The sequence below is a fragment of the Haliaeetus albicilla genome, chromosome 14 (genome assembly GCF_947461875.1).
Source record: "Haliaeetus albicilla chromosome 14, bHalAlb1.1, whole genome shotgun sequence".
In the NCBI taxonomy this organism is placed as follows: domain Eukaryota; kingdom Metazoa; phylum Chordata; class Aves; order Accipitriformes; family Accipitridae; genus Haliaeetus; species Haliaeetus albicilla.
Window position 1 is genome coordinate 31,614,435 of NC_091496.1, and position 14,414 is coordinate 31,628,848.

Consider the following 14,414-nt stretch of genomic DNA (forward strand, 5'->3'; position numbering starts at 1 on the left):
CTTCTCTAAGGGAAACTTAACAGAGGAGATCCATGTCATTCTCTCACAAGCCCACATGAATAAATCATGAGACACTTTATTTTACTAGATGGGCAAGCTATCCTGTTATAGTTGATACTCCTATTTGACTGACACTATCTTTTTTCCTTTCTAATACTGTGATGTTATGAATGACTTAAATTTGATAAAATTATGGCACCACAAAAAAAAAAAAATTTGTTTTTCTTCCTGGCAACCTGTATTCTAAATGTGTCTGAAAACTGCATATGTAAAACATAATGTATTGACGTCTAATGACAGGTATGAGATAACAGAGGTGTGAGAAAAATTGGGGAATCAGAACCTGATGACATATAAAATAATTATAGTAGCAGCTGAAAAAGATGATCCCTGGAGTGAAGTCTTTTCTACCTTCTTCCATTAGAAGTTTTAAATAACTGGTCTATAGAGGAAGGAAGAGAATACAGATTTGACCAGTGGTAGAAATGAAAGTTGTCGTTTAAAATAAACAGTCACAGGGTCTCGTTACTGTGTTTGTTCTAAGCTGAAGTGCAGGGAGTCATGGCATGACATGTCAGCCTCATTGTTTCACTTTTCAGTTTCTTTTTGATTTAGTCAGCTTTTTTATTTGAAAGCAAGTTCTTGTAGTCTGCATGCACGCAGACACTGGTAACTGGCCGTCCTGAGCTGCAATTAAAATAAGGTTGTGAGATCACAGTTACCTTTAATTGAAGTTAGCGCTTCCTGTCAATGCGGTACTCAGTCTGGTCTGCCTTCTTCATGTGAACTTCACATCTCAAGTATTACTGACAGAAGTACTTCTGTTGCAAGGGAGAAGAACAAGTAGTCTAGCCTCTGGGTTTGAAACGATTCTTTTTTTTCTGACTGAATCTCCAATATGTAGCTCTTCACTATAGGCTAGAAATCATTCTCAGCTGATTCATATCTCTGATCTCTTCGTAGAAGATAGGATCATCTCAATTTTCTTTGTTCCATACAAAGTGCTGTTCTTTAAATCATTTTCCCTGCCCACCATCTGTCTTCCCTCCCTCTTTGAATCATTTCACATAATGTCTCCATATTTTTTGCTAACAAGTTCAAGCTGCTTTTTCTTTTCAAGCTGATTACAGTATTTTTGTACTGCTCCTTCAGCCACTCTCTCCCTGTGGACTTCTCTCTCCCTGATATGTCTACGTGATTCTTTCAGGACAGCCTGCTATGCAGAACTACTGTTTTGTCATCTTTTAAGTCTACTGGGAACAATGATGATGCTTTGCATGCTAGACTAGAGAAAATTATGATTATTGCAATGAAAAAATTCCTGCTAATACCTTTTGCTTCATAGATGTCATGCAAAATCCAGGCCATGCTAAATGCTTATCAGTGAAATGATTTCTTGCGTTTCTTCTTTGTCTTCTGTATTTCTTGCACTTCAAGAATGCTCTTGCAATGGCCTAAATAATCTTAGAAGTGACTAATGCCCATCTCTCACTGCCAGAAGTGGAATTCATTCCTACTGTTATACTAAGGCTTGAATTTCATACTGTAAAAGTTGTAGGTTAAAAAGCAAGCAAAAGCAAAACCCTTCTCTGTGTCTTACAGGCTCTTTTCCTTGTCTTTTTTGGGGGGGAGGGTCCTCTGAATTTATTTTTCTCTTTATATATGCATTTGAACTAATTGTCTATGATATGTTGCTTTGCCCTTTTTTTTTTCCATTTGACACCAATCTTCAAATGTGTGTGTGTCACTTTACCTGCCATTTTTTTCCTGGAGATCAGGTGAATCCCATGAAAATTCCTAAAGTGTAGTCACTTTAGGGATTATTTAATTTATTGTTCTGCTGAACTAAATCTTGAGAGAGAGTACCTATTCTGTTGTTAAAATCCATTCATATCTTATGTCATGTCTTATTAAATTCTATTGAATCTGCAGCCCAAGTATAACTGTGTTATTTGGAGGAACTGTGTTCCTGAAAGGCTGGAAGATTAAATGCAACTCTACAAAAAACTCCACTAAAAAAGCACTGGAATTAATTTGAAAAGAAAGGAAAATTTTACTTTGAGCCTAGGCCTCTTTCTCAACGATCAGCAAATGCTTTTATACCATATCTCGCTATAGGAATGAAACCATACCCAGAACTGCCAGCTAAATTTTGCATTGTATCGTAGCGTGAATAAAAGAGCTTAATTTACTGGAGGTAGCTTAGTAAGAGTCGGTCTGTATAAAAACTGTCATTTATTAACAATCCATTCCCATCAGTTTTAGAGCGACATTTTTGTCAGTGGTGCTGCACAGCGTCGTGCATGGTTACAGATCAGGAGAGCCCAGTGCTCCGCTACTGAAAACTCTTGCTCCCTGACACAAAGCTTTCTGTCCCCCTTTTTACCAACTGGCGCTTGCACACGCTGAGAGTTTCTGCCAACTGACAATTTTGCATTTGTGAACAGTGCTGGGAAACATACTGAAGAACTAAGAGGTTAATTATAATTAGAGGTGTGCTGATTGAGGAGATAAGGGTCTGGGTAGATTGGACACAAGCCTTAAATGTTGTAACCACTTCAATTCTAGGCTTTCATCAGCTCAGGATCCATCAGCCATCTTTTATCTTCTTATGTGTGTATTCATGTTGCAAATATGGCACGTTTAACAAAGTTAACTAAAACTTTCCAGGCCTGCTGGAAAATTAGATCAAGCAGGAGTGAAAAGAGGAAGAATTACAAAAAATAATGATTTTGAAAATGAATGAGCTATTGAACAAATTTCTTGGTGCATTGTATTCAATAGGAAAAAAACAGAACTTAAATCTGATCAAATAGTACACGGGGATAAATCTATACAAACAGCTATTGGTAAGAATCAGATAAGAGTACATCTGATAAATCTAAGCATAAGTTGGTCACTTGAGAAGATTTAGAAACTAAGACACCAAGAGAACGAAGGTAATTTTCAGAGCCAACTTAATTGTTAAATACAGTCATGTGAACAGAAAGACATTTACCAGATACCAGGTCTTTAATCTAGCAGACAACTCTTTAATTAGAGCAGAAACTGAAAATTGGAGATGGGAAAAAAAAACCCAAAACACAAGATAGGATGGACTTTTTACAAGGGAGGTGATTATCAAATTTGCTTAGTGGTACAGAAGCTGGCTGTTGTCTGGAGTCTTTCACACAAGATGAGAGAGTTTCCGTCATCACCAAGTCCTCGGGCATGAGGAGGGAGAAGTTAGGTGTAACTCTGTGGCCTCTGTGTGCAAGAGTTTGAAACAGATTATTGCTAATAATTTCTTCTGTCTTTATCATTGGTGACAAATATCAGTCATACAGTTGTGCTGCTAATTAGACATCTTTTGTGGAAGAGCAAAATCCAGGAAAATAGGGGTTTGAGACTATACGATTTAATGAAACAAAACAAAGTTGTATTTAGAACACAAACCAGTTGTTTTCTTGGCACAGAACAAATGCTTAGATGCTGATTGTAACAAACACCTGTTCCTATGTGAGGGTGAGGAAGGAAGTTTATATATCCTGTCTGCAATCTCAGACTCCGCACCTTTCTAAATTTAGAGCCTGCTATTCTTTCCTCTTGCTACCTTCAAGTGGCACAGAGAAGCAGAATCTAATCCCCTTGCATTACCATAGTGTATATGGTTACATGCTAGATTTCCCATAGACAGCTCTGGCTTTGGTATTTCTTAGGGGTTTTGTTGTTGACTTAGTAACCTAGATGGCTTTTTTAAAATCTAGTGCTTTCTATTTGATTTTGTTCAGGTGGTTTTAGCCAAGAAATAAATATATTCTTTATTATTTAAATAATATATTCCTTATTATTTTTGCTTGGTGAAAGAAGTGATATATAAAACATATAAGCACAACTTACCTACAAAGACATGTGGAGAGTAATTAGTGGGAGTAAATGTGGGAGTAATTAGTTTAATACAGATTGAAGAGTTGAATGAGTACTGCTGGAATAGAGTTAAGAAGAAAAATTCGATGCAAGTATGGGGATAAAAAGTCCGATTTTGTGAAAATTTCTAATAATGAGAATACATTTTCAGGAGAATTGAGGGAATTTGCATAATTTAGGTATTTTTTAAAAAGACTCAGAAACTGTAGTTTTCTAGACATGGTACTCATATTATTTAGTCTGTGCTAGGGGCTTGTATACAGATTTATTTATTTTACTATGCCAAAGCCATTTTCTCTTTGAATCTAATTTGGAGCTTCTTCCAGTCAGCCATATGGCCAAAGCCATCCTGTTTTGAGGACGAAATAATTTAACTACATAGATAAAATCTGTGCAGCACCTCTTGCCTTGAGAACAGGCTTTTGCCCATTTTATTTCCTGGTGTAGGTGAAGCCATTGGAATTCTGCCATTTGTCTTTACTGAGACTAGGTGTTTACCTCTGATGTTTCACTGTCTTTGGGAAGTATTTTTGATGTTGTTTCTAACAGAAAAGATATTTTTAGCAGGATAGAAAAGTCAGTGGCAAACTGAGTGAGGCATTTTCATTAAAAACTAATTTCATGCCTTTGAGGAGGATTCTCTTTGTAGCTGCACTATTATACTATTAGAACTATTAAAATCTATTTTCATTAATATTAGGCAAACAAAAATACTGGAATATATGCCCATTTGTAACAAGTATAATTGGAGAACAAAGAATTATGGTATGAGCAAAGAAGTGGCTAATGACAGGATGCTGAAGAGAGCAGCACCACTTCTCATAGATGTGGGCATCACGCATATCTGTGAAAAGTGCTGTTGTCTAACGACAGTGTCAGCAGTAAGATACGGTACCTTAAAAGGAACAGCTTCTTGCATTCCAGCAATTTGTGTCCTTCACGCCAGAGTATTTCGATATTGGCTTTCCAATATCTGATGTCTAATGTTCTGATGTCTAATGGTGCCATGAATCCATAATGTTAATGAAGCTGATTTCAGAAACGTTTTGTGAAAGTAAAGGTGTCAGTACACACATACTTCAGTTTGTTTTCAAATACATGTGTATCACTTAGCTGTTTCATATTTTAACAAGTAAAACTAATTGAATCCTGCATGAACTTAGAGTGTGCATGTGTTATTCATTTAACAGGTAAGGTTTTACTGTATTATTTAAATGTTACTTTTTGATGCAAAGTGTTTTTACTCTTTATTTTTTCTTTCCTACTATCTCTGATGGTGAAGGATATTCAGAAACCCTTTTTGCAACCTCCCCAGTCATGCACACTGTCCGTCCAACATTCTATAAGGGTATTGTCTTCCTTTTTTATCATTATCAATGCAATAGAGACAAAATCCTTTAAGGGCTTGCAGTTGAGGCATTTGCAGTCCATTCAGTGACACGTGGTGTAAAGGGAGGTGTGTACCACCTACGTAACTCCGTTCTTTCCTACCATTTCTCGTTACCTTGACAATTTCTCACTTTCCAGCTGTCTGCATTTTGCTCCTAGATGAATAGAAAAATAATGTTTTCCAGGCTTTTGGCAATTAGGTATTTTTAAGTATTTGGCAGTTTTTGTGATACAGGGCATGCTCAGTAGAGTACATAAATTTTACTTTTCAATTTCATAGTATAGTGACTGCCTAAGATTCAGTTACCAAATACGGTACTTTAGTCACTAATTTCCAGTAATGGAAACACTGACAAATGTACTATACTTACCCTGTATATGGTCTAAATTAACATAGTAACTTCTTAAAATTTATTTTTTTTAATGTATGAAGTCACAATTTCGTATTCTGCTTTGTTTTTCTATTGTGTATTCAGTGCAACCACTTTATCCAAGGATCAGAAATGTTACAACAGCTGCTGCTGAGACCTATGCCAATATCAGTTGGGAGTATGAGGGACCAGATCATGCGAACTTTTATGTTGAATATGGTGTAGCAGGCAGTAAGAAGTCGTTTCATTAAATTTTCCTAAAGTGTTCAGATATATTTTCAAAGATTTTTATAGTAAATGTGGTCCTAAATTGACCGAGTGTTAATGATAGCTCTTAAATGTCTAGAAGGATTATTTTTTAATTTGATCTGGAAGATGAAATAATTTTCATTTTAATCAACATCAATGTGTAGCAGGTATTTGATGCTTAGATAGAATATCAGCCTTTGTTCCTTTGTATTATTTTATAAATTCTTTTGAATGTGAACTTATAAAAGTGTAGTTCTCATGAAGTTGTTTATCATGCAGTGATTACATGTGTAAAAATATGATTACTTGCATTAAAATAGGATATAATATTCCTAAATTATGCCCAATTCAGGGGAAAAAAATAATTAAATAAGAGAGCCACTCAAAACAATATTTTTTGTTAAATTAAACCTTAAAATAAGATACCAACCAACTTACATACTTTTATTGGCATAAAAACAGGTTTTAATCTTTGATAATACCAGTAATAAGTAAAACACAATTAGCTAATAAACCCAAGCTATTTCTATTCAAATACTCTATCCTTCTAAAGTTATGACTAAAGATGACCAGTCTGAAAATTGGAATATAAATGCATTTTTCTGGATATTGGTCAAAGAAGCAGCTGAGACTGTACTAGAAAAAGATATGAGAGAGAAGATTTTGAAGTCGAACTTCTCAACTAAAGTAAATACTGACTGAAACTACAGAAATGTAATTTAATTAAATGCTTAAAATCTATTTTAATGTATTTTATAATTGCAAGTTCCATAAGCCTTTTAAAAAAATAAATGAAAATAGTATTTCTCTAGTACAATGGAACAAATGTTTAAAATAGTTTCATAATTAATGTACAATGTCTTCTTCAATATATTGCATGCAATATATAATTTGAAGTGATAATTGTATATGATTTTATTATTCTTTGGGAGAACAGTTATTTTTTTCACCCAATCCATAGTTTAGTCAAGTAACTGTTGATAGTATTCTGTCTAGAAACTTTCAGTAATACAGAGAAAATTAAAATTCCACTATGTTGTTTTCCTAAAATTTTCGTAGGCAAAGAAGATTGGAAAAAAGAAATTGTAAATGGTTCTCGAAGCTTCTTTGTGTTAAAGGGTTTAACACCAGGAACAGCATATAAAGTCCGGGTTGGTGCTGAGGGCCTGTCTGGTTTTAGGAGTTCAGAGGATGTGTTTGAGACAGGTCCAGGTGAGGCACACCATACCAATTCTGTATCATAGTCAGAATTGTGGTAGACTAAGTGCTGAAACGTTGAACTGCTTCTAGCTAAGAGATGTAGCTAGCATCTTTGCATGTTCTTTTTATAGAGCAATATTGAATTATTTTATAAACTCCTGAATAATGCCAGTGCATTTATTACGTAGATTATGAATGTTTTCATCCTTTTAATTCACTCTACTTATCTGATGTTTATATTAGGGGCAAGATAATCACTGCTCACATTCCATCTGTGTGCTGTGCACTGAAGATGACCTATTTCATTTATTTCTAATTAATATAATTAGATGGCTGTATTTAAATAATGTGTACTTTAATAGAGCCAAGTATATATTTTTAAAGCTAACAATCTCTATATGATCTGTTTTAATACAAAAAAATCTGAGCTAAAATGTTTGCATAATCAGAAGCGCAGATTCAATTTGATGTCTCATGTAACCTATTTATACCAGTGTTAAGAGATTCCTACTTGTAAGTGTTTCTTTTCCTGTCATATAGTGGTTTTATGTAGATTTTCATGTCACAACTATATCCTGTGAATCAGTAAGGCTGTTCAAGATCCTTATGTACACTTTTCAGTCATATTCCTTCATAAGCAAATCAGTAATGCTTGTTCATTTAATTCGGAGAAAGGGCTTTATTGGAAGTTTTTTGATGTTATGCTGAATATGTCGTTGCCATCACAGCATGTTCTTGGTCAGCTGTTGTTATTTGTTGTGTATTTGCTAGCCACTTCTGCTCATTCCAAGCATTTTGGTCAGTGCACGGTTATTTAGCAGTAGCCCCACCAACTCCAGAATGTTATGATTTAAGAAAGTAGTTTAAATATGAAAATATGCTTGAAAAATATTTAATAATTATCAGACAGCAAAGTAAATAATGAATATGCCAGTTTGAAAGTGAGCACTTTCTAAAATCATAATTTTTGCTTTGTTTTGTTCAGTTTCTGTTCAGTTTCTTGTGTTGCAGGAAAGCTTTGAAAACATGGTGCTGAATAACAGTATGGGCTAAACGCAGAGGTTATTTATGCCAGAGACAGCTAGTGGTATAAAAGCAGATCTGTAAAATTTTATACAAATAAACACACCCAAAGCCTAAAGCCGTAGTAAAGCAAGGATCAAGACTATAGTATAATTCAAAACAAGCTGAATGGAAACCTTCCTAAAAACATCTTTCTGCACAAAAATTACTGAGCCAGTAGATAAGGAATTGTGTACATACCCAGTCACCTCGGCTCATGTCCTTGAGTAGTTAAGGAAGAAGTGAATTTAAATACACTCTTTTCTGCTTCTTCATAACGGAAAGGTTCAGTGCCCAGCATTAAATTATATACATAGCATATTTCTTACAGAGAAATGTTGTGTCACACTGTCTTCAGCCTAGATCAAAGCTTTTAAACACCACAAAAAAATGAAGTGGACAAAGAGGAAAATATTGGAATATGGAATATGGCCTTAATTAGGAATGAAACTGCAGTATTTCATATATGAGCCTTTTGTGACACTTTTCTCTTTGACAAGCATTCCTATAGAGCATCTTCATAGTGTGCAGGTTTATCTTTTTGAGCACACCAGTACAGTGTATTGCATTAACTCCTGCATTAGCAGTTCACCAAGAGTAAATGTCTTTCTGCCTGAAGCAGATAATTTGCTTAGTGAAAGCAGGAAATGTTGTGCCATTTTTAAAGTTGCACTGAGATCTAGAAACCCTTTCCTACTGGATATGCAATAAGTTAAAGAATACAGGAAGCTGCATAAGTAAGTTTTCATCTTTACTCTTTCCCATCTATCTTGCATATTTTTATGCATGAGTTGTTTTGCTTGATGCTATTTCTTACTACATTTGAATGTTAAATGTGCTTTTGCATTTTGTCACAGTATGTATTATACAACCTTTAATGCCTTATTATGAATGCATATGTGCAAAACTCAAAATAATTTTAACCTTAATGTGGAAACAAAATTTTATTTTCATTGTATTTATAATTCAGAGGAAGATTGCCTTTGTGATTTTAAGACTGCCACTTATACATATTTATATTTATATGGTATATAAAGGATAAATATATATGTATATAAGCTACATAGTTATAGAACATGTAGACATTTTTATGCAAAAATAGTTTAAATTATTGTGCGTATAAGAAAGAGTCAGTTTCTAAAATATCAGAAAGCATATTCTTAAACAAAGGCTGGGAAATCTCCTAAACGTAACTCCACAATAACCAGGCACATTAATTCATTGATCTATTTAAATGAAAATCAAGTCATAACTTTGCCCAGTAAGACCAAAAAAAGGCAGCAGAATAAAGAGTTAATTTTAGCCTAGTACTTCTAAAGTGGAATACACATTAGTCTTCCGTATGGAATGGAGGGTAGATACTGACTCCAGACATCAGAGGTGCTTTGAGTTTTCATACAGTCCATGGAAAACCCTCAGGAATCTGGGACCATTCAGAGCTGATGCTTCCAAGCTACCTGTCTCAGCCTCTGTCTAGTAAATAACATTGAGACATGGGCTTGAATTCTGGCCTATAATTGAATATTGTTACATTTTATTGTTAGTGTGCCTGGCAGCGCAGTGCAGTCTCTTGTCAGCTAGCTGTCTGCCAAGCAAGGCTCAGGTATTGTTCAAGGGACAGCACCAGCACAGGACTGTTCCCAGTTGTCATCCGACGTGGTTTGTAAGAAGAGTTTATGCTGTATCACCGGGAATTGTGGCTGGAAAACAGTCAATGCTCCATTGAAAATAGGTTGTCTGTGATGTGTTTTTATGAGCCTTCTCTTAAAAGCATATCTTCTCTAAGGAGAAGTGGAAATTTTTATGGGGCTCTGGGACTTTCACGTTTCTGTGTGTAAAGCTGTTCATGCATTGTGTCCTCCACTTCAGTGGAAGCAAGTCTACAGAGCTTCCCGAGCAGATAGGGATGAAACATATTGTGCTGTGAGAGCTGATGTACTTGCAGCATCCAAACAAAGAGACTGACTGAAGGTCTCAAATATGATCTGATGCTGGTGCAAAGTGTCTACTAAGCTGAGATCTGAAGAATTATTGATCCTTACTAAAACCCTAGGTAAAGTACTGGCTGTGAATAATCTGATACCTTATCTTGTGAAGCCAGAAAAAACAACAAATGCTGAACCAAAATACTGTATGAGTTATGCATAGGAAGTGGTTTGCATATCACTTTCTTTGTCCATGTGGGAAGGTGATCTTCGTCTCTGTTTCCCAAATAGAGAGAGGTGTATTGGGCAACTCTTCACAGAGTTTCAAACTCTTCGGTTTTGGGGCTGGAGGAGAAGGTGAAGAATGAACAAGATAGGTCTGGATGGATGTTCATGTAGTCTTCTCCCTGTAGCACGCATCCCTAACTCCTCTCACCCTTCCCACTTTCTCCCAACAGCAAATCCTAAGGCCAGTTGCCTGTAGTGCGTTTCCAAACAGGGGATTAGAAAATAAGCTTCACCAGGAGAATCCTCCTACTGTGACGGAGACCAGTAGGAGGGATCCAGCCCACAGACCACACAGATAGTTCCTGTCCTTATTAGTGACTGTAGAGTTTCCTGTGTGGTTTGCTACGTTATCTTCCAGCTAGAGTCAGCATCTGGAGAGAAACAGTGCCGAGGAAAGGCTTCCCAACTGCATTGTGTTAAGTCCTCACTAATGCTAAATCATGGCAATCATGATAAATTGTAGGATGAGGTACGGGTTTGAGGAGCGGAAGAAAACATCATACTTAATAAGGCTTTAAAGGATGCTTCATTGTTGATTTTTAGTTGAAAATGAATGTTAGGGCCTTGAGTGACCCATCTGTTCCCCCATTTCAGACTGATGGGAGTGCATTAGCTAATGAGTATTGGCTTTTTATTCATTTTGAGAATGCAATCGACATGTTCTTGTGAATTATAATTTGCAATTTCATTTCAGTAGTTTAATTAACATAAAATGGTTGAGAACAGTTTTGAGGTTTGTGGAAAGCAGTGTAATATGTGCACAGATTTTGCAAAGTAGTTCCTAAGCTTAAACGTTAGCAGAATTCTTATATACTCAAAAGTAAGTTCTAGGCACATGTACTTGGAAACATTTTGAATAATGAAAATATTCACAACATACAGTATCATTGTTTTTCGTAATACTAATTTTCACAGTGAACGTTACTCCTTAATTAATGAACAATGTATACTGGTTATTATTTGTCTGAATTAGCATAGCATTTAAATTCAGCAAAACAGCTCATCTTTTTCTTTTATTCTCTAGCAATGGCAAGTCGGCAGGTAGACATCGCTACTCAAGGATGGTTCATTGGTCTTATGTGTGCTGTTGCTCTTCTCATCTTGATTTTACTGATTGTTTGCTTCATAAGGAGGAATAAGGGTGGCAAATATCCAGGTATGGTACATAACAATGAGAGTAAAAATCATCTACTGGTAATCCATTAAAACAGGTCTCAGGTTTACTGGAGAAATTACATTTGCTGCTGGCTTACATTTACGTTGTGTAGACGGTATATCAGTCTTATCGTTTGGTTGGCTTTTCAGGAGCAATCTGCCTATTGGTAGAAAACGTCGATCCATTTAAGCATAAGAAAAGTAACTCCTCCATTCCTGGAGGGTCATATTCCTGTATTCCCTCTCTAGAGAGCTTTGAGCTTTGTTTGAAATACTTGGTCCTCCTGCCATTACTGCACACTCCACTTTCTGAAGTCTAATGTGGATGGGTTTAACCCACTAAAATGAGCTGAGATACAATTTATTTGGTCAGAAGGAGTGGAAACATATACCAGGTCATAGCCACTGTGTTACTTTAAAGTACTGGGAATGCATTTGGTAGGACAAATCCCTTCATATGTTATTTTGTCTCAGATAAGTTACCCTCCCTCTCAGCATCTGTGTCGTTTTCGGCCTCTGCATGTTTGCAGCTAAATTTGAAGTTACTATTCTTCAGTTAGGCTGTTTTCTCTTCTATAAGTTTTTTCTTTACAAGAGTTTTTCTTCTTGGGTGTTTGGGGGTTTTTAGTATTAGGCCTAGGAATAGCCAAGTATATTTTATTATTTGTAGTTAAAAATTGGAACTATACAATGTATGTCTTCTATCAAAACTCTCATTCTTCTGGGTGTCCATATTAAAAAAGGCATATATGTGTGTATGTATGTATGTGTGCATATGTGTACCTTACATATATCTTTCACTGGTGTTACGTTTCTGTTTATGTAGTAGGTCCATAGATTAAAGCTCTCTTGAAAAGGATAGTGACAACCAGTTTGCATAATTTTGCCCGCTAGGATCTCAGAGCAGCTGTTGAGGTATGAGTGGATCTGAATGAACTTCAAGTGGGCATCAAAGAATAATTTGATTTTTCTTTTTCTTCTCGTAGCTACAATAGAAAGTACAATTGCTAAGTTTCATGTAAAATCTTGATTTCGTGAAAAAATTCTGTTCTATATTACAGACTCCAAAGGTTTGGAAATTATATAAATATCCAGACTCTAGAATGCTTATTTAAAGTCAGCTCAAACTTCTGGAAGTTCATATTGTTAATTTGGACATGAAAAAGATGGATGCACTTACAAAAGTACAAAAAGAAAAAATAAATCCATATCGTGTTTTAATTTCTCCTGCTTGTTTTGACCAGTGCACTTCTGAAAACTACTGTCAGTGAACACTAAAAACTTTTCCTCTTCATAGTCAAATCTTTTATAGCCGAACTTAGCATAGCAGATTATTTTTATAAGAAGATAAAATCAACTTATTAAATACAAGAATCCTATTTTGCCCAATCTAACTGTTCAATTGTTTTATGGAGAGAGCAAAGATTTGTAGTGATGGCAAAAATTAAGTAGGAGAAGCTTCTGTCCCAACCGCCTATGCCCATGAAGAAAAGACAGATGATTAAGGAACACAGTGTTATATAGAGTTGAATGACAGGCTGAAGACATCATCTTAGGTTTTTTCCTAATGTTTAGATTTTTAAAAGAGAAAATGAGATTACAGAGGATATAGGAAAAGTGACTCTTAGTGGAGAGATTTGAGAAACGGAAAATTAGGAGAATGAAACAAGTGAAGTGATGAAACTGAAAAGAGTGGGGAACACTTGGAGTGAGCCACCGTCTAGAGGAGGGTAAAACACAGTTTGAGTAAAAGCATAAAAGGCAGTTGGATGGTAAGGTTGTCATTACTTTGTGGAGATCCCTGCTATGCCCTTCTTTTCTCTGCTTCTGTAGAATTACTAGATGTGTAAGGTATTAACTTTTTTATGCACACAAGGGAAAGATTTGAGCAGTACCCAGAAAAACAGAAATGAAAAGACAAAGGGAAGAACCACAAAGATAATTCTAGAAGTCAGTATATTATTTTACTCTGTCAGCAATCTTAACTTAAAGGAATATATGTCTTCTATAAATATCTGTCTTCTCAGGTGCAAGCGGGTTTCTGTATCAAAGGATGCAGTGCTACACAGGTTTCTTATAGGGACAAGTTACATGCGTGGATTTATTCCCACAAGTCAGTGATAACTAAACTTATAACAAGGATGTGCAAGAGGCACAGTTGTGTTAAATTTAGGTTCCAGTGTAGGTGGTTTTGCTTTTGTTTTGATCACATTATGGAAAAGAAAAAAATTAACAGACCATGCCTATTTTTTCCAATATTAACAATTCTTAAAATACTGTTTAAAATTCCCTGGAGTCTTGGTGCATGACATGAAAGCAGAAAGTGTACAAACTTGTCAGTGAACACAAGTGAATCTGATTCAGTTTTATCAGTCGGTATGAGAGGAATATCAAGAGGAAATACGGAGCATGGATAAGTAAAACTAAATTATTCAGATTTCAATAAACAATAGCTCTATTAATAACATAAAGACAGTATCTTAGTAGGATTTTTAAAAAAACTTTCTTGTTAGTGCTAGAAATGAAGAAAAATTTTTACTAATGCAGAATGACATACAGTATTTTGTACTTGAATGAAAATAAAATTGTATAACTAATTAACAGATCTTTTCCTTCAAAAGAAAAAATATAACAGCCTAAGGCCCTAGTTCAAAAAATGATTTTTATTCAAACCTTGTTCCTGCCAGATGTGATCAGTTTGAGAAATTAAGGTCTTAAGGTTTCTCATCTTGCAGTTTCATGATAAAAATTACTATTTCAAATATTTTAGTGAAGGAAAAGGAGGATGCACATGCTGATCCAGAAATACAACCTATGAAGGAAGATGATGGAACATTTGGTGAATACAGGTGAGCAACTAATGTGGTTT

General features: G+C 35.4%; 1 protein-coding gene across 47 annotated transcripts in view; it reads left to right on the forward strand.

Moving 5' to 3' along the window:
• Window positions 1–14,414, forward strand: part of NRCAM (neuronal cell adhesion molecule) — a 165,745-nt gene that overhangs the window by 138,033 nt on the left and 13,298 nt on the right. For 19 of the 47 annotated variants that reach the window (XM_069802146.1, XM_069802153.1, XM_069802148.1 and 16 more), the window contains 5 exons: window positions 5,189–5,254; window positions 5,772–5,897; window positions 6,975–7,127; window positions 11,415–11,546; window positions 14,316–14,394. In XM_069802146.1, coding sequence (XP_069658247.1) covers window positions 5,189–5,254; window positions 5,772–5,897; window positions 6,975–7,127; window positions 11,415–11,546; window positions 14,316–14,394 — 556 coding nt within the window. The remainder of the gene's footprint in view (window positions 1–5,188; window positions 5,255–5,771; window positions 5,898–6,974; window positions 7,128–11,414; window positions 11,547–14,315; window positions 14,395–14,414) is intronic. The other 28 variants (XM_069802164.1, XM_069802165.1, XM_069802166.1 and 25 more) reach the window with 2 other exon arrangements.